The following is a 15815-nucleotide window of genomic DNA, read 5'->3' as shown; positions in this document are numbered from 1 at the left end:
GCACTCACTGAATCAACATCTAAGACGACTCCATGAAGCCCAAAGGTTTTCAGCATCCCGCGGATGGCAAATTTTGGCAGAGCAGTTCCCACTGTACTGCTGGTTACATTATTGCTGTCTGGAGAGCGGGTTACTACCGTGAGACCTGAGGAGGGGAGAGCGAGAAGTTTTTTCAGGAGCAACTACCATTATCATCTTGGGACCCTCTATTTTCAGGTCTAAAATATCACTACAGCATTTAGTAATACCCTAGCTTAGTTATACCTACAAAGGAAAACAGCTTGATCTGGAAGATAACACAAAAAAAAAACATTGTAAGAATACAAGAATACAATAATAAAAAGACATATAAGCCAATTTTAAAATGCACAAAGGATTTGAATAAACATTTCTCCAAAGAGAAATGAAAAGATACACATGAAAAGATGTTCAACATCATTAGTCATCAGGGAAATGCAAGTCAAAGCCACAATGAGATACCACTTCACACCCACTAGGACGGCTGTCATCAAAAAGATAGACAACAGTAAGTGTTGGCAAGGATGTGGAGAAACTGGAACCCTCATGCATTGCTGGTGGGAATGTAAAATGGTGCAGTCACTTTGGAATTCCATTCCTATGTATATGCTCAAGAGAAATCAAAACACGTATCCACACAGAAACTTGTACACAAATGTTCAGAGCATTATTCCTAACAGCCCAAAGGTAGAAAGAAACCAAGTGCCCATCAATAGACGAATGGATAAACACAATGGGGTATTATCCATACAACTGTATGGGGTATTGAAATATTCCATACAAATAATATTCCACATGGAATATTATTTTGCCATAAAAAAGGAATGCAGTACCAACATGTGCTACAACATGGATGAATCTTGAAAAATTATGCTATGTGAAAGGGGCCGGACACAAAAGACCACATGCTGTATGACTCCATTTACATGAAATGTACAGAACGGGTACATCTCTAGAGACAGAAAGTAGATTAATGGCTGCAGAGGTTAGAGGGAGGGAGGAATGGGGAGTGGTGAGGGTATAGGATTTCTTTTGGGGCAATGAAAGTGTTCTTGAATTAGAGGCAATGGTTTGATGATTACTCAAATTTGTGACTACTAAAAACTGTGAAATTGTATATTTTAAAAGGGTGAATTTTATGGTATGTAAATTAGATTTCAAAAAAAGAAAGAAAGAAAAAAGTAAATATTAGGTTGGTGCAAAGTAATTGCAGTTTTTGCAATTATTTTTAACCTTTTAAACTGCAATTATTTTTGTGCCAACCTAATATATATTCCTGCCCCTGCCCAAGATGTTCAAATATTTTTGTGACTGTCTACCTTGTTTCCCCGAAAATAAGATCTAGCTGGACAATCAGCAATAATGCATCTTTTGGAGTAAATTTAATATAAGAGCCGGTCTTATTTTACTATAAGACCGGGGATAATATAATATAGTATAATATGATATGATATAATATAATATAATATGATATAATATAATACTGGATCTTATATTAATTTTTGCTTCAAAGATGCATTAGAGCTGATTGTCTGGCTAGGTCTTATTTTCAGGGAAACAGGGAAATAATGAGTCATTTTAAACTCTTTTTTATGCCTTTCTGTATTTTCATTTCCTCAAAATAGGTGATAGTTCTAATCAAAAGAATAAACACAATCTATCAAAATTCCAGAAAGCACAGTACAACCATATATTCTTGGTTTATTAGCTCAGCAGCCAGGACTAAGCCTGAGCGGCCTCTCCAGAACCTTCCGCCCCACCCCACTTCCTTCTTTGTACAACTGTCCTGTCTCACCCTGTGCATGCTAGTGAGTGCAGGAACCGTGCAAGAGGACACCAGAGGACAGATGAGCGTCTCCTTGTGCCCCACCAGGACGCTTTATGGCCTCACACAGGAGAGCCTGGAAGAGGTTGTCATTCAGAGTAAGGAAGTCACCCTAGGAGAGAGAGCCAACAGCTGCTTGGCTCAAGGTCATGTTTGGGAAAACTCAACTACTCATTTCATAGGAAGTTTCAGAGGTAAAGTAAGGGGGAAAGCAAAACCTTTTCGAACTTTATCAATTGTGAACTTGTTTGCTTCGTCTTTAATGTCTTCAATGGTGGGAAGGTAAAGGTCTCTTGGGATGCCACCGTTCTCCTCGTAGAGGAATTCAACTGTTTGTCGGGCAATATCCACCATGCCTAAAAAATAAAACAGCACTGGTAACTCTCCAGGGGGCACACGATCGTCAGATCAGCCATGGCACTGACTTATACCTAGAGTGAAGAGATAAGAGAATCTTTCAAACCAAGTTTGTGGGGGTGGGTAGCCTTTTGGGGAAGGTAATTATTCAGTGTCTACCAAGTTTAAAATACTCAATGCCCTGCTTCTAAGAATCTCTCCAATCTCTCCCAATGCAAGCATGTGTATGCAAAGGTTCAAGAACACAGCCTCCAGCTCTTCTGGTAACTTAACGAAAAATGGAAATAACGAAAGTATTCATCAATACAGAGTGGTCATAAATGACAGTACATTATTATACAGTCATTTCATTTTAGTTAAGTCAAAAGAACAAACTGTGGGACAAATGCAGAGTAAGAAGAAACTGAGGGAAATTTTTTTTCCTACCTTATACATTTTTGTACTGAGTTTGATTTTTACAACAAACACAAGATGCTTATTTAATAGACAGAGAGCTACATCAGCTTCTATCCAGTACTGGAATCAGCTGTTCTTCCTTCCCAGAATGAGGACACATCATTATGTTCAATAGCGACAGCCACTATTAATTAATAAACCAAGTAAATAAACGTCCAAAGCCACAAAGAAAACAGCACTGTGGCGAATACAGCGAGACGGGACACGATGTTTCCATTTGCTGTGGCTGCCTTAGCTCCCACACTGCTTGGGATGGGATGGGTAAAAGAACACGTGTTGACAGCATCTGCTTTTACATAAGGCTCATTGCCATCACACATCTCTATCACTCCTTTACTTGCTGGCCTTGCTGTAATGAGAGGGCACAGCAATTTTCTGAGCACAGTTTAGAAGGCTGAAATTAGAGAAGGATGTGTAGAGAAAGAAGTGTTAGACAGAATAAACAAGAAATGGGGCCTGGGCCAGCCCGGTGGCTCAGGCGGTTAGAGCTCCATGCTCCTAACTCCAAAGGCTGCCGGTTCGATTCCCACATGGGCCAGTGGGTTAGTTATCACCCACAAGGTTGCCAGTTTAATTCCTCGAGTCCCGCAACGGATGGTGGGCTCTGCCCCCTGCAACTAAGATTGAACTTGGCACCTTGAGCTGAGCTGCCTCCCAAATGGCTCAGTTGTCAGTTGGAGCGCGGGCTCTCAACCACAAGGTTGCCAGTTCAATTCCTCGAGTCCCACAAGGGATGGTGGGCAGTGTCCCCTGCAACTAAGATTGAACATGGCACCCTGAGCTGAGCTGCCGCTGAGCTTCCAGATGGCTCAGTTGGTTGGAGCGCATCCTCTCAACCACAAGGTTGCTGGTTCGGACTCCCACAAGGGATGGTGGGCTGCGCCTCCGGCAACTGGACCTGAAACTGAGCTTTGCCCTCCACAACTAAGACTGAAAGGACAACAACTTGAAGCTGAATGGCACCCTCCACAACTAAGATTGAAAAGGACAACTTGACTTGGAAAAAAGTCCTGGAAGTCCACACTGTTCCCCAATAAAGTCCTGTTCCCCTTCTCCAATAAAATCTTAAAAAAAAAATAAAAATCCTACTATCTTACTGAATTTGTTTAAAAAAAAAAAAAAAAAAAGAAATGGGGCCTGATATTAGAAGATTATAGAAAAATAACCTTCGCCACATTTTCCAAAGTAATGTGGGGAGGAGAAAATACACAGCTGTTTACTAAGCAGGAATCCGGGAACATGGGGAGAATGCCAAACTAAACCACAAACAGCAGAGACGGTTTCATTAACCTTCCTTGGGGGATGTGACAACAGGCGGCTGATTCCCAGGAGATGGTCCTTGGGCACCATGAACCATCTCCCTAGCCTCCTTTCGGCCTTTGCCACTGCTCTACTGAAGGATACTGTATTTGGAAGGTAAATGTTTTATGTTTAAATTAATATAGTTCAGCTGATTGGCCATGGTCATGCAGACGGATCCCAAGAGAATGCCTTGGCGAGATGTACGTCAGGGCCATAGGCACTTTTGGGAGTCACTGGTCTGGCTCTGGTCCAGCAGCCGCCTTTGGATAATCACATTTTCTGCTGTGCTGTCTACACTTTCCCTCCCCTGAGCTGGGAGCAGCGGAGGAGAAGGCACATTTGGCCACAGACACTCAGGACGGCTCTGGGATCAAATGGTGAACGACATCCTACTTTAAGCAGAACCCACGTGGAAATAAAGGCATAGCAAGCACCGATCACGTAAGAGCTTTCCATCCACATACTGTAAAGTCTCTTTCCCCCTTTCTTACTCTCTCCCAAAGCAGGAAGCAGCACCGGTTTCCCTGAACAGACAGTGCTTCACATCTAAACTTAACCCTCCTGTTGCGAGTTAGCGCCAGGTCTCAGCTTACATATCGCATTGTGAGAGGCGCCAAGCTGGGTTGGGCTGCGCTTGTCACCTGTGTTGTGGTCTCCTGATGGACCCTCACCACAGCCCTTACCATCACCTGCTTCCCACGAGGTGGAAGCTCTGAGAGGAGGGGCCGCCTCGCTTTGTGCACAGAAGATTCCTTATTCCCTAGCACAGGGGCTAACCCTGGGAGGCATATGATACATGATGAACAAGGAAGTGAATGAATCGATGACTGAACAAAAAGGCACCTACAACAAAGCCGTCCTCACTCTGAAAACCAGTGCTGGGCATTGGTACTGCGAGGCCGGCAGTAAGGAATTTGCCATTACTTTCTCAAGTCAGAGTTGGCTGAAAACAGGTAAGCTCTGTTCTGTGATCTGATATAACACAAAAAGAGTATTTTTTTTGCAGATACTGGGAATGAACAGGGAGGAACGAATTATCTTTTTGTCTGTGAGATCTACTAAATCAGGGTATGTTGCTCTTTCACTTGAAATCCTCCAATGGCTTCTTCTTTTACATAGAATAAAATCTCAAGTCCTTGCAGAGGCTGACGCTGCTCCATCACCTCCCCTTCAGAGACACTGGCTTGGCCTTACTACTGTTCTCTCAACCACCCACGCTCACCTCTCCCGAGGGTCTTCCTAATGTTTCCCCTCTGCCCAAAACTCTTCAGCGAGAAGAGAAGAATATTAATTATCTCTCCTGGAATTTGGGTCAGCAGCTGAAACAGGGCCCTGACAGGAGCAGGAAGCATTCTCATCATGTCACAGAATGTGCAGATAGTCCCACAGGCTAAGTATTAACAAGACCATTCCACTGTGATAGGTGTAAGCTTTGGAGGTGGAAAGCATGGAAAACACACACACACACACACACACACACACAATGGCAGCAATGAGAAAAAGGAATTACTCATTTATCACTGGAAATCAGGGACTCAGCATAGAAGTTGGCCAAGAAATAACGGTCTTTCGGCGGCTCTTCTCTTGTTTTGGTGCTAGTCTCAGTCGGGATAAAAGTTAAAAGAGGAGCAAGACTGCTGACGCGGGGACAGTGACTAAGCTGTACAGACCACCTGACTGCCACGAGGACAGAAAACCAAACTGATGTTCCAGCAGAAGGGCAGCTGTGCCTGTTGGGAAAAAGCATTTCTGCATCTCAAAAAGCATGTGTTTCACGAGATGAGGAAAAGCCTTAAAACAGAAATCAGCCACCTGCACTTAAGACTCAATAACAACCCACTGTCTGCGGTTACACGCTGCATCATCTTTGCAGAGAAACCGTGGCCAGTGGGAGAAAAAAAATTTCACCATCGTTAATCACTGTAAAGTTCGGCAATATATTAACAGCACGCTTACTATGTGCCAGACACCGCTCTTAGAAGCTTTATCTGCATTAACTCATTTCTTCTTTCTCATATACACATGAGGTGGTTACCATTATTCATTCTATTTTAAAGGTGAGGACAGGTTACGTAACCTTCCCAAGGTCACACAGCTGGTAAAATAGCCCAAGCTATTGACCAGCAGGCCACCCAGCTTCCTAGTATAGCCACACCAGCTTCATTTCAGCAGCCCGTCAACCAAAACACTGAATGAAACCGACAAGCAAAGAAACAGCTGACAATGAAAGCAAAGACCAGAGTTCAGTGGAGGCCTGGGTAGAAGACACTGTTGGGTCTGCCCCAATTTTAGTTGGATGAGGCCCTCTTTCCTCATTTACATCCTGAGTTTCCCCTAAACATGTCTCTTCAAATCATGGAGTGAGCTCCTTAGGAAAACGTAAAGCACCAGACCTAGCTGTAAAGCGCCCTTTATCTGGTCCAGGCCCGATTTCCGCTCTGCTTCATTGCGGAAGCGTCTTCGGATCGTAGGAAAAACCTTGGTCTCCCACGCTTTCACCAGCAGAGCATAGTGGTCCTCCTAGAAGAAGAAGCAAACTCATGACCAGAGAAGGAACGCCTCATGTAGGCATCAGTCCTGCCCTAACTTACAGCTCTCAGCCCTGGGGTCTTCACCCCACACACACGCCAGTCATGGAAACACCATGTGGGCCACCCAACTAAATAGACCTCAAGGGCCCGGGGAGACAAGCCAGACCGGGGCAAGCTCTTCCTCTCCCTCTACAGCCACCTTTACTGCTGAATTACTGTCAAAGCACTTCATTTCTCCAACATCTGGATCAGTACTGGGCAAAAGAGCCCAACAGACATCGCTACTGACGTGTGGTTTAGAAAAACGGACACTCTGGAGTCACTGTTCAAAGCCAGTGACATATTTCAAAGTGTAACAATTCCAGCCTTGCACCCTCGGATCAAAACCATTCCTCGCGGCCTGTCCTGGACACCAGGGAGCTGACCAAATGTGGCGGGTCTCTTACCTGTGGGATGTCGTCATCATCATCGTCGTCACTTTCATCGTCTGCAATGGGAGGCGGGTGGGGGTCTGGGCCAGAGGTGATGAAATTCTCATAGCTGAGCTCTACTTTGTAATGACAGGAAGTGTCACTGTCGTATTCTGTAATGAAGCACAATAACAGCGAATTCCAGGCGAGAGCAGGCCAGAAAAATCATGAACTTCTCACCCTTGGACAAACCAGTTTCTCTTAATTTGTGTGACAGGAGACTCCTAGTACTTGTACGGATTTTCAAGTGCAGGGTCAAGGAATAACTAACTAATCACTGTAGTTAGCCTGAATCCTGCAATAGATTTCATGGGTATAATTCCTTCAACTCAGAGAAGCATATGGAATTTTCTTCATCATAAACATTAAACAGACACTTAACAGAGTTTGCAAACCAGTATCCCAAGGGCCCCGTAAGGCCTGCAGGCATCTTTAGTTCAGGATGCTCAGTTTTCTTCAATTTGATTACGAAATTTTTTAAATAACCAGGAAAGCATTTGAGTACACACCTATATACGGTATTTTGCCCAAATTTGTGAGGGACAAATAAGGATGCACATTATACATGGGTCATACTAATTCCGTATCTATGTAAATGTTTTTAATTCTTTTACTTATGCTTATGAGTTAAAAGTGTAGCTCTAGAAATCAGTAATGATATCCGTATGCAAAATAAGACCCTGAAATACGATCATCGGTTTTGTTGAACTTACAACGAATTGTAATGATGAAGAGCTCTTGGCCTTCTGTGATGGATAAATATTGTAAATTCATTAACCGGTACCTTCATTAACTTGTACCTTGTATCTGTTCTTGTGTTTTGTAATTATTTGTTACATAAAATTTCTTGTACCATAATATGTTAAAAAAATAAATGCTAAACTTCCTATATAATACAAAAAACAAATACCTAAACGTATATAAAAATTTGAATTAAAAAATTAAAACGAAAGATTTTTCCCCTGAAAGTTTGGGCCAAAAACATGGGTGTGCATTATACACGGGAATACACTGTGCATGGCAATCTAGGGTACCCACCACCTCGCTCCACACTCAGCATGGTTTATTATTCCTTGATGACCTCAATTTTAAAACAACTTAAGAAATGATTAATACTTTAAAATGAGGTGATTTCGTATAAAATTCTGGGGATTTAGCTGTCTTATAAAAAGTGGGCACTCAGGCCTGCACCGCCACGTGGCCACACCAGGCCGGCAGGCTTCCTGCACATGGGGAACACACTTTCCAGTCTACATGCTTCTTCCCGCTCCCCATTTCCTCTCACTGGGCCTGCTACCCCATTCCCAATGGGTACTCGAGTGCGCCCCAGTTAAATGGATTTCTGGAACTATAATGACAGCATTCACGTCCCCGGAAACAGGGGGCCGGGGAAGGCGGCAGCTTACGTTGCTGAGCAGTGGCCACAGCTGCAATCCGACATGGTGGCCCATGAGTGCCCGGGTCTGATGCAATACTGGTGCCAGCGTCGTTGTCACTGTCAGATGCCATGGCAAAGGGCAGGGCCTCAAAGTTGGCACTGATCTCCTCCGCCAGGTCTGTGCATAGGTCGGCCGCGTTGCGGTGGGCCTGGCCTTCGGCATAGGCAAATGGGCGGGAGCCAAAGTTAGCTCGAGTCTTGGTGTTCTGGAAAGGAGACCAAATGAAGGATTTGAAAGGACTCAGGCCTGCCTGCTCGCTTCCTTGATCATTTAGTTATTTATTGTACACCCTGAGGTAGACCTCACTCACATCCGACCAGAGAGGGGCCCCAGCTGTGGGACTGCACATGAAAGCAGGCAGAGGGGCTGGGGGCACGTGCACAAGTCAGCCCCGACCTCCCTCACCCCACACTCTGCTACTCCAACACTGTTCCTTTCTACCCAACGCCACTGCAAATGCTCTTCCCTTCCCCTGGAACAGCCCTTCCTCGTTTTGCCTAAAGACTGGTAAATATTCTAGACCTGGCTCAAACATCACCTCTTTGGGTCATGAGGACACGACCAGATGTGCTGGTGCTTGCTTTCATCATGTCTATGAGATGGTTAGTGTCAGCCTGACTGGCGGCGGGGTGCCAGATCAAACGTTATCTCTGGGTATGTCCGTGAGGGTGTTTCCGGGGGAGATTAGCACTTGAATTATGGGCTCAGTAGATCCCCCTCCCCAGTGTGGTGAGCATCATCTAAATTACTCAGGAGAATCTGTTTTCCTTCCCAGCAAGATAACCTGCCTTTTTCTGAATGTGAACCACAGGCCACATCCCACCAGAGACGTCCTCCAGATATGGGGCGAGGCGCTGCCCGCAGTATGTGAAGTACACCCGGCCCTTGGCGGGCTGCCCTGGAGGCGGCGGGGTCCCCTCGGTTCTCTCCCAGCCAATTCCTGCCACGTCACCTATGGCAGAGAACAGGAAGGAAACAACACATTTCCCCCTCTTACTGACTATTAAATAAACTTCCAAACTGCAACCAGTGTGACGAAGCCACATATCACTGGCTTTATTTATTTGTGCCTTCAGTTACATCTGAAAAAGACATAAAGTAACTTACTATATTTAAATAAATATAAAGTAACACAGTACAAATAAAAACTGTTTAGGATTAGAAAAATGCCTAGTATCTTGTGACAACATGGATGGACCTAGAGGGTATTGTGCTAAATGAGTAAGTCAGACAAATACCAGCTGATCTCACTTATATGTGGAATCTAAAGAACAACAATAAAAGAATAAACAAACAAAACAGAAACAGACTCATAGATACAGAGAACAAACTGATGGTTGCCAGAGGTGGGGTGTTGGGGAGCTGGGTGAGAAAGGTGAAGCGAATAAGAAGTACAAATGGGCAGTTACAAAATAGTCACAGGGATGTAAAGTACAGCACAGAGAATATAGTCAATAATATTGTTAATAACTATGTACAGTGCCAGGTGGGTACCAGACTTATCAGGGGGATCACTGCATAAATGAAATGTCTAACCACTGTGCTGTATGCCTGAAACTAATATAAAATAATACTAAATGTCAACTGAAAAATAATGTCAAATATATATGCACATAACTTAGAACTCAACCCACAATGTAAACTAACGGCACACTGTGAAGCACATATGTCCCCTTACTCATATGTATTTAAGGCCTTTTGCAGAAGCTGAGATACCAGCCCCGCTGCTCTCACGAAGTGACTGGGAACGGGGACAGAACTCAGAGACTGAGAGGAGCCTGTCCACCACACCAGTGCTCTTATGTTGGCTGCTCCGGGGAAACCGCTAGCACCTGGAGACTTAGGACTAACCTACTGTCGTAAACTCGCCATAAGCGCTTGAAGTTCTGTGATTCTGCTTTTCATCTCAGGGTTTCCTATGCCTTAGAAACCACCAGGATGGGCTTCCCCGTGGCTGGGGACTTGTCATGGGTCACCACGGCATCACTGGGTCACCGTGGCAACCCCAGGGGAGGAGAGTGCTCAGCACGCAGGAGATGTTCGGTGAGTATTTGGGGATAAACAGACACCGGAAGTGTCGGCACAGAGGTTGAGATTCTGGTAAAAAGTGAGTTCCCGAGTCCCACACAGACACATTCTCTAAGAAGAGGGTACCATGTGTGCCTGAGGTCCAGTCCAAAATTTTTTTCAGAAACCAAAATGTGATCTAACAAAACAGCAAACGACAGCAGCAAACAACTAAAAACCCTGACGAGGGTTCCCTTCCCTCCCCACAGCACCTCAGTGAGTACTTAGCTGAGATGCCAGAGTTCTGCTCCATAGAGTAAGAGAGAAATAACTTTGCCAGGAAATTATTTCCAAGTCATAACTTGATCATAACGGAAAATGGAAAACACTTCCCAGAAAAGTGCAATTTAACAAGCAGTTCCCTCGAGGGTAAGTGATGGCAAAACGACCCCCCAGACAGCTACCAGAGGCTATCTGTTGGATGGAGTGGCTTGGTATTCCTTGTCTGAGCATCCCAGATCATCTGTCTATCCCACGCAACATTTCAGTTTCATCAGAGAGGACGCTACAAGGTCCTGTCTGAAAATAAGGAGCCAACATGCTTGGCTGCTTCTGATGTCAGGAGGACAATCCCGAACTCTTGCTGCCGCTGCAGCAGGTGGGACTGGTCCCGATTCATCTACTGTGCAGACCAAGTTACCTACATGGAGCCCAGAAAGAAGAAGGGGAAAAATATTTTTTTTTAAATTGAATTGACTATTTCTGTGACTGAAACATCTGGGCAGAATGATTGTTGAAGCTGGGCCAGATGTTTAGTCTACCGAGAGCACAGCCTACAGCACGTATCTACTGGGAATACGTTGAGCGAGTGCCTCGTGGCTAGCGGTCGAGTTCTCTTGTTTTGAAGCTATTTACCTGCCCATCAATAACAAGCTGGTGAAAGACCAAACTGCAGAGAGAAGCAAAATCTCAGATTTTTCTGATGATGGGGCAACAAGAGTAAATGTGACTCCTAAGTTACCAAATGAAGGCTCTAAATGATAATGGCCTCATAAGATGACAGGTTTGGTGTAAACTAGGGGACAGCAAAGACAAATTGCCCATTTCCAGTTGCTATGTTTATTTAATTTTAGTCTATGTAGACCCACACCTGGGAACAACAGATGCACAGAGAGTGAAAAACAGCTCTCACTGCACTCACCAGGAGAGAGAGTCACGTCTAAGCGAACGCTCTTCCACTGTAATAAACTGGAGCCATTGTAGTGCACAGCACGGCCATTGCTACGGGAAAAAGAAGGGCAGTCAAAGGCAAGGCTACCTGGCCGACAGGAGGCAGCTAAGCAGTGAGCAGGCGGAGGGGTTTCCGTGGCCCAAGAGTAATCAGAAGAGAAATCCTGAGAGCTATTCTCTTTTCCAACTAGTATTTTATACGTTTTGGGGGGTAGAGATTATAATTATATTACTTTAGTATTAAAACACCCACCCCCATTACTTTTTTTTAAAAAATAACAGCAGTAATAGCCACTTACTTATGGAAAAGACAAGTGCCCACTGGATTAGTCCAAGCCCCATCTCGTTTCTCTGCTTCTGTAGCAAAGCCAAAGGAAACTATTGGTCCAGTGTCGTCATCAGTATCTCCATAGGAAACAATTTCAATTTCCCAGTAAAAAGATGGGGCCTGAAGAAACACCAGAAGTGGGCAGACAATCAGAGGGCTCAACTTGGGACCTTCAACTTGTTTTTTCTTTCAAATTTGAAGGAAAGAGGCAAAAGCCAGCGTGTCTTGTGATTTCTCACCTGAACTGGCAGTGGGGAGGTGGCATAGATAAATGTGCCCCGGGGCAGACCGCCCCCAGCACTGGGGTCAGCCAGGAAGGTGACGGAAGTAAGGTGGGAAGAGAACATGCAGGCTCGAACAGGTGGGAACACTCTCGAGGGGTTCCACGTTATCTCCTTGGGCTACAAAGGGGGAAAAACCCGCATTCAATAGAACTGCAAACACAAATCCCTTCATTCTCTCAAAGAAGAAACAAAAAGTCATTTAATGGTCTAATAACATAGGTATATATTTTTAAAAAGAAAGGGTACCTTTTATTCCAAAGGAAACTTTATTTTAAAAAAGGCAGTCTCCTTCCCTATGACCAACCCTGCTCTCTAAAAACAATCATTCTCTTAACTTTTTAAACTGTTAATTCTGATACTTACCTCTATATTTCTCCTTCATGAGGTTTTCATTCGCACATACCTACTTCTGCTTACACACAGGCCCTCAGCCCTCACTCCCAGTATAATTACAGGACAAAAGGACACATTTGAGTTCAGTCATCAGAATCTATATTACTATGACTTAATACTCAGCTCAAAGCTAAAAAGGAGTACTATGGTTACACTCCCATTTTTTTTTTTAGGTTAATTGCCTCCGTTTTTCACTTTCATAGTTTTTAGTAAGTCTAATCATACAATTTCAAGCTTCTCTATCAGATAAAAGCATACACCTTTTTCAAACCCATCAATTTTACTTTTATCCTAAATAAAGAACCAAAAGATGTGTGTAAAGATCAACCCCAAGGATATTCAGATCAGTTAGGGAGAAAACTGCAGACAATGTGGAGATGCAACAATAAAAGCCTGAGTGAATAAACTGAGGCACAAATATACGCTGGGATATTAAGTTTCTATTGATTGATGTGGAAAGGCACTCATCACCTACAGAAGGGGAGAAGATAGATGCAAAACAGTATGGAAAGCAGAAATCCATTTTTGTTAAAAATATTATAGATTATACACCACATGAATATGTCACTAACGGTAACTGGAGAGGTTGAGATTCCAGGTGACATTTCTTCTTTCATGTATTTTTAACTTTTTTATTTTGAAATAATTTCAAACCTACAGAAAAACTGCAAGAATATCACAATTTTTTATACTCTTACCTAGATGCACCAATTTTTTTTTTTGAGATATAATTCATGAAACATGTAATTCACTGTAAGGTGTACAATATAGTGATTTTTAGGATATTCACAGAGTTGGGCAATCATCACCACAATCTAATTTTAGAACATTTCTGTTCCCCTTAAAAGAAATCCCTGCCCATTAGTAGTCAGTGCCCATCCTTCTCTCCCCCAGCCCTTGGCAACCATCAATTTACTTCCTGTGTCTCTGGATTTGCCTGTTCTGGACACTTCATATAAACGGAATCTTACAATACGTGGTCTTTTGAGACTGCCTTCTTTCGCTTCGCATAATTTCAAGGTTTATCCATATTGTAGCAGGTATTACTACTTCATTACTTTTAAAGGCTGAGTAATATTCTTTTGTATGGATTTACCCCATTTTATGCATTCATTCATCAGCTGATGGACACTTAGATTGTTTCCATTTGGGGGCTTTTATGAATCGTGCTGCTAGGAACATTCACAGATACGCCAATTGTTAACATTTTGCCACTTTTACTTTTAATCACTCTTTCATTGTGTCTGTCATCTCTCTCTCTCTCTTTATATATATATAAAATATACTATGAGATGGACTACAGAACTAAAATTTTGAAAAAGTTTTGTTTTTCTGTTATTGATAACAGAAATTTACCAATTAATGAGTAGTTCTGCTCCTCTGGTCTAATCTTTCAATACTTAGAATGTCAAATCAATGTGCCTTGACATTCCAAGATGATAGCATGTTGCTGCAGAGCGTACACCTCCCAACGGCTTTGCAAACGCTCACTCTAAATACCACTAACGGGCTGCTCAGCATTCTTCAGTGCGGCAGACAGCACAGGCCTCACCTGTCTCCGGTCGGCCTGCAGGGGGGGCGGTGGGGGCCGAGCACAGTCCCGGTAGAGCATCCTCAGACGTTCACACTGCACCTCCACAACTGCCAGCCGCTCTCCTGAAGGGAGATACACCCAACACGTGTAAATAAGTCCTGCAAGCCAAGGAGGGCTCCAACTCCTCAGGAGGAGGGTCGGAGCAACAAAACGCTTATGGAGGTTATTCACCTGCTTACAAAAGGGCAACTACCCTGAGACCTCTTTGTCTGCTACACGTATCTCAGTAGCGTAGCAACGTGGCCGAGTGCAGGGGCTCTGGGGCTGGGCTGCCTGGATTCAGAATCTGGCTCCCTTCCTCAGTATCTGCCATCTCACTGCCAGCCTGGCGGGTCACTACAGTGCTTGTGCCTCACAGGTGGTTGTGAAGATGAGATTAAATAACACAAGGAGAGGCCTTAGCCAAGTCCCTTTCACAGGGCACTCACTCAAATGAAAGCTATGATTATCATCTAATAAATGAAGGCTATTATCATCTCAATTGGTTTTTTAAAAGTCTAATACTGAACGTTGTACATTTCTCCATCGGGAAGGACACTGGTATTAAGGGAGCATATAGCTTCCATGCCTTCCAGTGCGTTGGTGAAACCTCAGATGCGTGGCTTGCTGGCCAAGCATCTGATTTGATACTGTTGGAGTGATCATTGTATCCCTGGGGGATGCAGCTTTCTATAACTTTGCTGTGGCTGAACCAAGGCATATGCAGATTTCTACAGAAATTATCACTCCATGAAAGAGTTTAAGGAGATGAGGGAGGCTGGTATGCAAAGTGATTTCGGAGTGTCAAGAATTTCTTTGAGTGGACTTCCAGGGAAGTTTGTCACTGACCTGTGTTCCTGAGCTATGCAACATGGGTATTTGGGCTAAGGGATAGTTTCTCTATAAATAATTAACAAATATTGTGGGGAAAAAAGTCTAATACCTATTGAAAACCTCCTATGAGCAAGGCACAGTGCTAGATGTTGGAGGCTACAAAGGTATGAGCTGAAGTCCCCAGTCTGGGAGGACACAGGAGGCATGCTCATGCATACACATATGTGATAAAGAACACAGTACAAGGTTGTAGTATGTTATATGATATAAAGCAAAACATGGGAGCAAAGGAGTGAGTGATAACTTCATTTCAGGATCCAGAAAGGCTTACTGGAGACACCATTAAATTAGATCTTAGAAAAGATAGGATTTCAATAACCACAGAAGAAAGGGAATTCTGGGTGGTTTGGCACTATGAAAATAGTCTAGAATAGAATAGTCAGGAGTCAGATGTTTCAGGAGTACCTCGCAAGACACACAAAAATTAACTCAAATGAATCCAAGACCTAAAAAGCCTATAGCTAAAATTATAAAACTCTTAGAAGAAAACATATGTGTAAATTTTCATGACTTTAGATTAGGCAATGGTTTCTTAGATATGACACCGAAAGCACAAGCAATGAAAGAAGATTAGATAAATTGGACTTCACAATGATGACAAACTTTTGTGTTTCAAAGTACACTTTTGAGAAAGTGAAAAGATAATCCACAGAATGGGAGAAAATATTTATAAATCATACTGATCAGAGACTAGTACATCTAGAATAT

General features: G+C 43.5%; 1 protein-coding gene across 4 annotated transcripts in view; it reads right to left on the bottom strand.

Annotated features, from left to right (window-relative positions):
- The window catches only part of HECTD4 (HECT domain E3 ubiquitin protein ligase 4), a 167598-nt gene that overhangs the window by 32179 nt on the left and 119604 nt on the right, over positions 1 to 15815 (bottom strand). For all 4 annotated transcript variants that reach the window (XM_074321579.1, XM_074321581.1, XM_074321580.1 and 1 more), the window contains exons 45-54: positions 14193 to 14296; positions 12203 to 12364; positions 11935 to 12083; positions 11607 to 11686; positions 9187 to 9350; positions 8366 to 8603; positions 6936 to 7072; positions 6352 to 6478; positions 2062 to 2199; positions 9 to 145 (exon numbers count right to left, since the gene is read on the bottom strand). In XM_074321579.1, coding sequence (XP_074177680.1) covers positions 9 to 145; positions 2062 to 2199; positions 6352 to 6478; positions 6936 to 7072; positions 8366 to 8603; positions 9187 to 9350; positions 11607 to 11686; positions 11935 to 12083; positions 12203 to 12364; positions 14193 to 14296 — 1436 coding nt within the window. The remainder of the gene's footprint in view (positions 1 to 8; positions 146 to 2061; positions 2200 to 6351; positions 6479 to 6935; positions 7073 to 8365; positions 8604 to 9186; positions 9351 to 11606; positions 11687 to 11934; positions 12084 to 12202; positions 12365 to 14192; positions 14297 to 15815) is intronic.

This window comes from Rhinolophus sinicus, linkage group LG16 (assembly GCF_036562045.2).
Source record: "Rhinolophus sinicus isolate RSC01 linkage group LG16, ASM3656204v1, whole genome shotgun sequence".
NCBI lineage: Eukaryota > Metazoa > Chordata > Mammalia > Chiroptera > Rhinolophidae > Rhinolophus > Rhinolophus sinicus.
The sequence above is the reverse complement of the archived record's forward strand: the minus strand, read 5'-3'. Positions and strand labels throughout refer to the sequence as shown.